Source organism: Zalophus californianus, chromosome 1 (assembly GCF_009762305.2).
Source record: "Zalophus californianus isolate mZalCal1 chromosome 1, mZalCal1.pri.v2, whole genome shotgun sequence".
In the NCBI taxonomy this organism is placed as follows: domain Eukaryota; kingdom Metazoa; phylum Chordata; class Mammalia; order Carnivora; family Otariidae; genus Zalophus; species Zalophus californianus.
This window is the reverse complement of record NC_045595.1, coordinates 20,614,461-20,625,325: the sequence shown is the minus strand read 5'-3', so window position 1 is coordinate 20,625,325 and position 10,865 is coordinate 20,614,461. Positions and strand designations below refer to the sequence as shown.

At 62.2% G+C, this 10,865-nt stretch overlaps 1 protein-coding gene across 1 annotated transcript; it reads left to right on the top strand.

Annotated features, from left to right (window-relative positions):
• Positions 1-1,134: 1,134 nt before the first annotated feature.
• Positions 1,135-8,654, top strand: DUSP7 (dual specificity phosphatase 7). Its single transcript, XM_027585766.2, has 3 exons — positions 1,135-1,804; positions 3,295-3,729; positions 6,489-8,654. The coding sequence occupies exons 1-3, from the start codon at positions 1,288-1,290 to the stop codon at positions 6,794-6,796; spliced, it is 1,260 nt and encodes a 419-aa protein (XP_027441567.1). The 5' UTR covers positions 1,135-1,287; the 3' UTR covers positions 6,797-8,654.
• Positions 8,655-10,865: the final 2,211 nt, after the last annotated feature.

Below are 10,865 nucleotides of genomic sequence, written 5' to 3'. Positions count from 1 at the left end.
CTCCTAGGGCAGATGACACTAGCTCCGTAGGGAAAGCGCGGCAGCCCGTGCGCACGCGCAGCGCTGGAGTGGAGCCGCTTTGTTCCAGCGCTACCTGCAGCTCCATTCACCTCCTCCGCCCCGCCCGCCTGCGAGCCGATACACGGCGCTCGCGGAGACCCCGCCCACTTCCCCGCGCTGGGTGGAACCGGTGACGAGCCCCCGCCTCCCTCCCCCAACCGTCTCCTTCAGTCACGATTGGCCATCTGCGCGACGCTCTCCCGCCTACCGCGAAAGTTGGTTGGTGCATTGGGAAGGAGGTTGGAGAGGGAGAGCTGATGGTAAAGGAGAGCTCCCCGCCCACCCGCCCCCGAGAGAAAGTCACGTGGCGCTTCACTCGGAGCCTGTCACCTCCCCGCCTGTAAAGCTTTCTTAAAGGGCTCGCTCTCTCTTCTTAGGGCTGGTCCTTTCCAGGATTTCTCCACTCCTGCCTGCGGAGTGTGGCGCGGCCCTGGGTCCTCCTATTTCTCCAGTCCCCTGTTTGCTGATTCCCCACTAGGCCTGCTAGGGTGGGACCCCCTTTCAGGTCTCGGAGCCTTGTGGCCATCATAGGGACTAGGCAGTCGCCTGAAACGGTGACCTTATCCTAAGCACAGTGCCTGGCACGTAGTAGGCGTTCAGTTTCCATTTGTTGAATGAACTCTCTGAGAAAATGAATGAACGAGGTTGACAGACAGGAGGAGGGCATGTTGGCTCAGCGTGACCGCCCCCACCCACCGCCCTATCCCTGGGGACACTGCTATTCAGTGCAAGTGGGGAGGCGATGCCAGGCGCTGGACGCCCCTAGGGCAGCCCTTCACGGTAGGACTCAGTAGAGCTGGGAGCGCGGGCATAGGGGAAAGGTCCTGGCTGGGCACCCCAGGCGGGTCTTAGCCAGGTCCGGGTTGAGGTGGGGCGAGGGCCCGGGCGGGCGCACGCCTCGGGGCGCACGGGGCCGCGAGCGCGCTCTCGTCCTCCGTGGGGAGGGGCGGCGGAGGCGCGGCGCCTTTAAGCCCGGGCGCCGGCCCCCGCGGCCCCGCCCCCCGGAGGACGCCTCGGCGCGCGGCCGCCGGAGCCGCTGTTTAATTGGGGCTGTCAGGCCGCGGCGCGCGCGGAGGGCCGGGCGGGACGGAGGCCGGGAGGCCGGGACGGCGGGCGCGCAGCTCGGCGGGAGGCGGGCGCCCGGAGACGCGGCTGGGGCCCGCGCGGCCGGGGCGCCGTCCCAGGGCAGGGCTGCCCGGCCCCTGCCCCGGGCCGCCCGCGCTCCCCATGAAAAACCAGCTCCGCGGCCCCCCAGCGCGGGCGCACATGTCGGCCTCGGGGGCGTCGGCTGCTGGGGACACCGGGGCGGGGTCGGAGCCCGGTGCGGGGTCCGGGTGCGGCGCTAGCACCGGCGCGGGAGCGGCGACGGGTGCGGGGGCCATGCCCTGCAAGAGCGCCGAGTGGCTGCAGGAGGAGCTGGAGGCGCGCGGCGGCGCGTCCCTGCTGCTGCTCGACTGCCGGCCGCACGAGCTCTTCGAGTCGTCGCACATCGAGACGGCCATCAACCTGGCCATCCCGGGCCTCATGCTGCGCCGCCTGCGCAAGGGCAACCTGCCCATCCGCTCCATCATCCCCAACCACGCCGACAAGGAGCGCTTCGCCACGCGCTGCAAGGCGGCCACCGTGCTGCTCTACGACGAGGCCACGGCCGAGTGGCAGCCCGAGCCCGGCGCTCCCGCCTCGGTGCTTGGCCTGCTCCTGCAAAAGCTACGCGACGACGGCTGCCAGGCCTACTACCTCCAAGGTGAGGGCAGCACTGAGACCCCCGTCCGGGACTGCGGCTCGCCCGCGGCTCCCTGACGCCCCCGCCGGAGGCTGCTTTCTCTCCGTGCGCTCCGCGGGCCCGGCCGGCGCCACGTCGCCCCCGGCTCGCATCCGCCTCTACCGGGAGCTCGGCCCCCGAGATGCGGGTTTAGGCAGGCGCGGGGGTCCCCTCTGCACCCCGTTCTCGGCACGATTCGAGTGGGCCGAACAAACTTTTCCCGGCCTGGGCTTTTTTTTTTTTTTCTCTTGTTGGGGTCATAGCAGCGCCTAGGCTCCTGCTGAGCCCCTCAGAGGAGGAAGGGGCCGCCTCCTGGGACCCCAAAGACGACAGGGCACCCAGGTCCAGCTGCTCCAGCCTAGAATGCGTGTCCCTGGGGGACTAGGGTCAGGATATAGGAGCTTTGGCAGCGTTATCCCCGCCCCCAAGGTACAGGGACCGTTTGGGTTGGGGGACTCGGGGCATCTCAGCCTTGGCCTCACTACTTGAGGGATCACAGCCTCTTGGAGGCACTTGGGGCAGGACTATAAGCAGTGTCCCCTGCCCTGGCTTTCCGGGACCCCCAAGTCCCAGCCTACTGACCTAAAGCTTGTGGAAGGGGGAGGCAGCTGGGGGGCGAGTGGTTGCAGCCGGTGTTTCCAATTAACATTCCAAAATGGCCTCTCGCTGGCAGCCGGCGGGCGGGCAGGGAGGGGAGGGGAGGCCTGCGGCACCCTCGGGCGCAGGGCCCATGCCTAGCTGCAGGGCGCTCCCCATTTCTTGTCTCTCTGAAGCCCCAGCAGCCCTCCCCGTCTGTGTTTCCTAGGCTGGGGTCTTGAGTTGTAAGGGGAAGAGGTGGAGTTGGGACCCCTTTTATGAACTTGCCACTGTGGGAGGAAAGAGCCAACCAGTACTTTCTCACTGCCCTCCCTGACTGTGGTTGGGGGTGGGGGGCAAGGACTGGACTCCCAGTCAGGAGGCCCAGGCCCTCTGGGCCTCTGACCTAGACGCAGCTCTGGCCCCTGCGGTCTCATCTGTAAGAGGGGTTTGCACACCCACAGGTACTGGCCTGAGGTGGGGTTGTCTGCTTTCCTCCACCACTCAGCAGTTATTGAGCACCCATGGGTGCCAGGTGTGCATGGGGGCTGTGGAAGAGAAGTGAGCTGGGGCCTGTCCTTAAGTGCCAAAAGCTGCTGGTGTGGCTGGGGCCCTGAAGCCTTATGGGTCAGGGTATGGAGCTCAGGCATGTTACTTCACCTCCCGGGGCCTCAGTTTCCCATTCTGTCAGGTGGGTCATGGGAGAGATGTAGAGAACACAGGAGCAGGTACACGTGTAACGTACTCGGCAGGGCCCACGTTGGCTGTTGTTGGTATATAGTGCTTGATGTGGGCAGCGCCGGCTATCTCACTGGTCTCGTGCAGCCCATTGGTCTGGGGACATTGGCCAGCAGCATGGTCAGTCTCTCACCCAGGCCCTCTTACCCTGGCCACAGGTGGTTTCAACAAGTTCCAGACAGAGTATTCAGAGCATTGCGAGACCAACGTGGACAGCTCGTCCTCACCAAGTGGCTCACCACCCACCTCAGTGCTGGGCCTGGGGGGCCTGCGGATCAGCTCTGACTGCTCAGATGGGGAGTCAGACCGAGAGCTGCCCAGCAGTGCCACTGAGTCGGACGGCAGCCCTGTGCCATCCAGCCAACCAGCCTTCCCCGTCCAGATCCTGCCCTACCTCTACCTCGGCTGCGCCAAGGACTCCACTAACCTGGACGTGCTCGGCAAGTACGGCATCAAGTATATCCTCAATGTCACGCCTAACCTGCCCAACGCCTTTGAGCACGGTGGCGAGTTCACCTATAAGCAGATCCCCATCTCTGACCACTGGAGCCAGAACCTCTCCCAGTTCTTCCCCGAGGCCATCAGCTTCATTGGTAGGTGCTGCTGTGCTCTGGGCGGGGCGGGTGGGCAGGTGCGTCGAGGCGTGTATGGGACTTGGGTGTCACTGGCGCCTGACTGGGTACCTCTGGGCCTGTCGAAGCCTGTGTGTGCCCTGCGTGTACCAGCATGTGCCCGTGGCCAAACCCATGCCTGCTGTGAGTCACCAAGGCCCTCAGGACCCGAGCGGTCCCCTGAGCCCTGGACTCCCCAACTGTTGGCACCGCACGGACTCTACTGTCCAGCTTGTGTTTTTCTGGCTCTGCTGTTTTGGGCTCAGCAAGCTGAAACATCACAGCTCTTAGACCTCCCACAGGTCTTGCTTGCTCTGCATCATGCCTCGGCACACATGTTTTCCAGGAGGGGGCTGCCACCGTGCCTCTTTGGGCTTTATTTTGTATCTGAGGGGGCTGAAGGGTGGCCCTGGAGCCAAAGGCCGACCCCGAATGGGCAGCTGTTGGAATGTGGTGAGCCAGAGTGACTTGGTAGGGCCCTAGATGCTCCCGGCAGCCTGTGGGGCTTGCTTGGAGTATAGGAGGCCTCCCCCAGAGCAGTATGTTCTGGTGTTCGGCTTAGAGCCCTCAGCCCCCGACATCCCCAGCTGACTCAAGCTCCACGAGTTGCCTTATCTTTGACCTCCCCATCCTGCTTCCTCTGTGGTCAGCTGGAAGCTGTTAGACTGTAGGTCATCTTCCTGGACCCAGCTCTTACCCCAGGGTGCAGGGAAGGGGTACAAGATCAGGGTGAACCCTTGGCTCTCTGAGCCTGGTGACCCTGTGTTTCTGCCCAGCCTCCAGTGGCAGAGAGGAGGTGGCCTGGGCAGTCCTCTCCTGCTGGCAGGCCGTGTCCAGTGGAGGGCGTTTTGGTGTCAGCTGGGCCGGGCTAGCTTTAATAACAGGAAGTGGGAGGCTTCCCCGCCTCATCCGCTTACTGGGAACCAAAACTAGGTGCCTGGCTGGGAGGAAGGAAGGAAGCTGAGGCCTGGGGGAGGGGCTGTGACCAGGGCTGTCGGGAGCTTCCCAGCTCTGCCCCGGAGGACAAGGCCAGGAGGTCTCTGGGTCCTGCCTGAGCATTCACTCTCTCCCCCCAACAAGACAGGGGAGCCGAGAGGGGGATCCCAGGCTCCCAGGGGCTGAGTCTGGCTCATGGGTGCCTTTATCCTTTTTGAAGGCCCCTCTGCCTCTGGGGAGGGGGACAGAACAGGGTGTAGGGGCTGGGGGGAGACAAGTGAAGGAATAGAGGCCCAAGCATCCCCTAGGACTCCGTGGGACAGGATCAAGCCCCGGCCCCTGCGCGCTCAGCCACACCCTGAGAAAGCTAAAAATAAAGCCAGCGGAAGCAGTTTCACTTTGGATCACCCGGGAGTGGGTTTGGGGGCCAGGCGTTCCCCATACCCTGATGTGTCACCACCGGAGGCTCATCACCACCACCCCGTTAGCCCCAAGTCTCAAGGTCAGACCGCACGACTCTGCACCAAGCTGCGGCTACTCTCTCTTCCCCTGCTAGTCTGGCCTCCAGGCAGTCCCTGGATCTGGATTAAGTACCTACTCCATGCTTAGCCCTGGGCACCCTCATGGGGGTGAGTAGGGAAGCTCTGCCAGGCCCGAGGGAATGAGCACCGGAGACGGAACAACTTGTGAACCTGTGCGTCATCTTGTGGGAGTACACTGATTGAGCGCCAGCTGTGTGCCTGGCTCCCAGTGGGCTCAGAATCAGAGAGGTGGGCACCTTGAGGGCCCCAGAGAGCTGCCTCTTGTTAACGTCCGTCCTGGGCACAGCTGTGGCACAGAGAGGCGGTGGCCCCGCACCCAGGGGAGGAGCGCTTACGGGGCCGATTGTTCAGTGGCTCAGCCATGTTTATTGAGCTCCTACTGTGTGCAGGCCAGGGAGCCTGAGAGTGGCACTGGGGGAAGGTGGGACGGTTGGCAGAACCTGGTTGGCGGCGGTGGGAGATGTCACTGGTGCATGGGCCTGCCGGGGGAAGTCTAGTAAGCGGGGCGGGGGGGGTGCACCTAAGCAAGCCTCCCTTGTGAAATCTCAGGTGTGGCCTTCCTGCCAGACCCTGGCTGTTGAGTAAAGCTAAGGGGCGGGGGATGGGGCAGAGCTGGCTGTAGGGCCAGGCCCCCCATTTCCTTTTAAGGGCTCCCCTCAGGCCTGTTTCCCAGGAGGCCCTCAGGGGGTCCCCACGGGAGCCGCACCAGGAGAACGAGCTCAGTCCCCCCGGCCAGGTCGTGGGCTGACAGTGGTGTGTGCTAGGAGTTTGGAGGAGCCTCTCTGTGGCCTTGGGCTTGTCACTCTGTCTTTGCGCCTGTGACCTCATTTATAAAATGAACTTGCTGACCATGGTGCAGATGGCCTGAGGACACGGGTGACACCCTCAGCACAGGCTGGGCGTTCGGCTGTCGCGGCAGCGGGCCGAGCAGTGACTGTTAGCCATCACTGGTGCCAAGGTTTGGAGAGCCCTCTCTTGGCTCAGGTCCTTATAAGAGTGCTGTGAACATGGGGGCCCATTTTATGGATGAGGAGACCGAGGCACAGGGACGCCCCGTGACCTGAAGCTAACACGTGGCAGAGCCCTCTCCACAGTCAGGCTCTTGCCCTCCACCCCCAGTGGCCATGCCACCTGTGTGGGCCTTCACCAGGTCCCCCAGGAGTCGGGCAGCACCAGCCAGTGACCCTGCCGCCCTGTGTGCCCCAGCCCCACCTCCAGCTCCGTGGAGGAGGCGCCCTCCTGACCCATGCCTGTGTGTTTCAGACGAGGCCCGCTCCAAGAAGTGTGGTGTCCTGGTGCACTGCCTGGCAGGGATCAGCCGCTCGGTGACGGTCACCGTGGCCTACCTGATGCAGAAGATGAACCTGTCGCTCAATGACGCCTACGACTTCGTCAAGAGGAAAAAGTCCAACATCTCGCCCAACTTCAACTTTATGGGGCAGCTGCTGGATTTCGAGCGGACGCTGGGGCTGAGCAGCCCGTGTGACAACCACGCCCCCAGTGAGCAGCTCTACTTCTCCACGCCCGCCAACCACAACCTGTTCCCGCTCAACACCCTTGAGTCCACGTGAGGCTGGGGCACAGGTGGCGGGGGCCGGCCCCTCCCGACCCCCCCACCCCCCCCACCCCCTGCCCCGGGCCAGGTGGGCGGCCCACTCCTGCTATGTCCAGCCGGAACCCAGACAGCCTCGGACGTGGCCGGTGCCTCGAGGCCCCGGGTGGGCAGGCGGCCGAGCTGCCCTCGCTGCCCTCACCGCCCCGGGGTGGGCGGACCCCACAGCAGGGCCTCCCTCTGCAGGACTTTCTGGAGAGGCCCTGAGCTCTGGGACACATGGCCTCGGGAGGCCAGCAGGCTCTCATCCTTGTCCCAGGACACTCCATCAGCAGATGGGCCAGCCAGTTTGGCTGTTTTTTAAAGACACATCCACGGACCTGAGTTTACTTTTTACTTTTGGCAGGTGAATCCAAGCTCCCTGGAGCACGGCAAGTGTTCAAGCTCTTCTTGATTTTTCTTTTTTAATGAAAAGTGTTATTATCAGGCTACATGCAACAGTGGATTGTATAAACCAGTATTTCATCCCTTCCTTGATCCTTTGAGAGAGAAAGAGAAGTGTTCTCGGTTTTATTTTTCTTCCTATTTCAAAAAGCAATTATTGGTTTTTTGGTTTTTGTTTTTAATGGAAAAGACAAACCCCGTGTTGATCTTGACCAAATGCGTTTTGCACATGTGTGAAGCCTCCCGTTTCTGCAGCAGTAGGCCCTTCTCGAAGGGGTGGCTTGCTGCTCCCTTGGTGTCAGACCCCCCCCCCAGTCGTGCCCACGTCTCTTGGCCCAGCCCCCATGGCACTGCACTCGCCCGTGACGACCTCTGCAAGTCGTGATGGGTGGGCTGCCGGGTGGCCTCTGCATTCTCGGCCCTCCGGCAGCCCCTGCAGACTCCCGGAGGCAGGAGATGGGAGGCCATGCGGCAGGCCGGCTGGAGCTGGGGCTGCAGGGGACTGTCAAGCAGTAGCATTAGCCCTCTGGGCTCAGCCTGTGGGAGGGTCTGAGCCCGGGCCCTCTCTGTAGTACCCACTACTTCTGTCTCTCTCTCTCTCTCTCTCTCTCTCTCTCTCTCTCTCTCTCTCTCTCTCTCTCTCTCGTTCGCCCCGCCCCCCCCGCCGTTCGTTTGTGACTGAGAGTGGAGGCCCAGCGGCTGGGGGAAGCCTAGGTGGTGGAGGCCCAGCCCCGCCTCCTAGTTTCTGTCCCTCACCCTGGCTGTTGCTTCGGTCCAGCTGCCACCCCGTGTCCCGTGGAAGCTGGCCCTGCGCTCATCTTGCCCATGCCTTCTCCTACCAGGACACTCGCACCCGTCTCAATCCCAGGGCAGGGGCAGAAGGGGCGAGGATGGACAAGAGAAAGGGGTGTGGGGCTCTGTCCACCCCCCTCCCAGGATCCACAGAACAAAGCCACGGATTCCGTTACCCTCCTCCAGTTCCTTCTCCAGCCTCAGTCCCACCAGGTGTCCCGACTGCGCAGGGGCCCAGGGAGAGGTGAGTGGTCAGGCCGGGGCCCCTGCGCGAGTCCGCACTTGGCATGCGAGCGAGGCCGTGGAAACTCTGCCCCACCGCGTCTTACCTCACGGGGCGGTTTTCAGGGATTCTTAAAGGCAGCAGGTTAAAATCTTGCCACAGTCGAGTAATTGACAAAAAGCTTCCATGCCGTACATGGTTCTTTCTCTTTTTTACTTTTAAAAAGAAAAACCCAGAAAGATGCATCAGATTTGTGTAAATGAGAGTATGCCAAGAGGGTGGCCAGTTTTGCTTTATGATCTTATGAAGGAAAATTTGTGACCCTACATATATATACACACACACATACATATATATATCCCGAACCAGCAACGGGACTTTGTTTATATTGCAAATAAATATTATTTTTTCTTTAAAACAAGTTGTGGTGTCCAGTAAGGGCCTGGGCCAGCCAGGGGGGAGTTGGGGGTGGGAGGCGTCCCAGCACCTGTCCTGTGTGAAGGCAGCTAAGCCAGGAGGAGGAGAGGCGGGGCCTGGCGGGAAGGGAGCTGAGGTGTGGCATTTCCCCAGCCTTTGGGCACTGCAGGCAGGGATCTCAGGACTTTCTCTGGGGGTTTTTGCTGGTTGGTTGGCAGGAGATGGGAGCTTGGAGAGGTTTCGAGGACCAAGGTCACACAGCTGAGCCCCTGCTCACGCTGAATGGCTCAGGGCTGTCCACCCGGGCGTTGGCCAGATTTGCCCCTGGGGCCCTGACCTTTCCTCTTGCTGCTCTTGTGGGTGGAATAGGGGGTGTGCACTTATCACCTCATCCTCCCAACTCCCACCCTCGCCAACCCCCACAGTCCCTGGGAAGTTAGCGGGATGTGAAACCTGGCTGGTGATGGGTCAGCCCTGCTTTGCTCCTTAGGAGCTGGGCGGCCTCCCTAAGCCTCCGTTTCCATCTCTAAAGTGGAACCAATGACACCCAGATACCCAGTGCTTTTTGTGTTTGGGGCACAATGAGCATGTTCTACTTGTTTCCTGTTCTGGGCCTACAGGGGGACCCTGGGGTCCATGCCTGTCTTCTCCAGAGCAAGTGAGTGCCCACCCACCATGCGGAGCCCCCCCCCCCCCCCCGGGTGGAACGGGGCTCCAGAGCGGGGAACGGAGGCTCCGGAGGGGCTTATGTTTCCTTTGCCGCCGGCTGGATTGAGTGAGCCCCAGTCAGGGACCAGGTGCTGACTCTGTTTTCTCATCTCTGCCTTTCATCTAGCTTTACCCCTTGCGCTGTGACCACACTGCGCTGGCCGCCAGTAGGTAGCTGTGGTGGGTAAGGGCAACCCGGCCCCTTTCCAAAGACTCCTAGCTGGGCTGTCCAGACTCTACTTTTTGGTCCCTGCCCCATCTCTGCCCAGGAGTTCCGTTCAACCGGAGCACAGTGATGCCTTCAGGCATAATGATGAGGGGTAGAGGGCAGGTCCTTCAAGCAGAGGGACCTCGGTTCTAATCCCAGACGTGTGGCTACCAGGTCCTCGCCCCCTCAGCTTGCCCATCTTTAGAATGGGAGAATGCTGTGCAGCTGGCAGGCCTGTGGAAGGGGGAAGGGGGCTTCCCACAGCCTCGGCGAAGGGGCGGGTGCTGCTTTTGCACTTGGGCTCCCTCTGGGCCCTGGTCCTTCTGTGCCAGGGGCGGGCAAGGGGGTGGGGGCCTGCGCAGGCAGAGACTGGGCCTTTGTTCCCTCTTGCTGCCCTTGGCCGGGGCTGGGGAAGCCCGCAGGGGCCGGGCTGGGGGCTGGGCCCTCGACAGGCCGAATGAGCGCCTGGCAGTGCCAGCATGCCCAAGCACAGGCTGGGGCGTGGGAGCAACATTGCCTCCTGAGCCAGCTCCTCGAATGGAGGACGAGGGGGCTTGACCTCCTGTGCAACCTCAGGCCAGGCGGCCTCGCTGACCCTCCGTGTCCTCATCTGAGGAAGTTCACACCTCAGCACCATGCCTGGCTGCGGGTTCCCTTCAGGTTCTCTCTGGTGGGGATGGAGGACCAGGTCATGGCCGGGCGGCTGGGACTCTGGGTCCTCACTCTGTGACTTTGGGCTGGGCCATGCTTACTCTGGGTCGCCATCTCTACCCCGGCTCCCAGGTTCCCACCTCATGGCCCACTCTGAGCTCCTGTTACTCCACCCTGTTTCTGCTGTGTTCTTCCGCCGTGGGCTCTGGCTGTCCCAGGCCATCTCTGGCTGAAGCCCTTGATGCCGGTGTCCCCTGAGCTCCAGGACACTGGCTCTCTGAGGCAGATCTGTTTAGTCCATGTGCTCTCAGTCCCGTCTCTCCTCCTGACCCCCTCTTTGCCTCCCTTTGGATTCCTGTTTCTGTCTCTGTCTCAGCCCAGGCCCCAGGAGCGCCCCCCTCCCTCCCTGTCTTAGCCACTTCCCAGCCTTCTCATGGGAGGAAGATCTGAGCCACTCACTCACGGGCACATTCATCCAGCAGCCATTTCCTGTGTCGGCTGGGCTGCCCCAGGAGTGGGAACATGCCTGAGGGAAGTTTGGTGATGTCAGGCTGGGTGGCGGGATAATGGGGCCCTCAGCTTGTCCTCTGATAAATTAATCAGGCGCAACAGCAGGAGTGACTAAGGCTGGACACGAGAAAGAAC

What these genes read in the sequence shown, in the direction of transcription:
- DUSP7 (XM_027585766.2), top strand. Translation starts at nt 1,288, where the DNA reads ATGAAAAACCAGCTCCGCGGCCCCCCAGCGCGGGCGCACATGTCGGCC. An exon ending in CCAGGCCTACTACCTCCAAG is followed by an intron (nt 1,805 to 3,294) that starts GTGAGGGCAGCA and finishes CCCTGGCCACAG; the next exon opens with GTGGTTTCAACAAGTTCCAG. An exon ending in CGAGGCCATCAGCTTCATTG is followed by an intron (nt 3,730 to 6,488) that starts GTAGGTGCTGCT and finishes TGTGTGTTTCAG; the next exon opens with ACGAGGCCCGCTCCAAGAAG.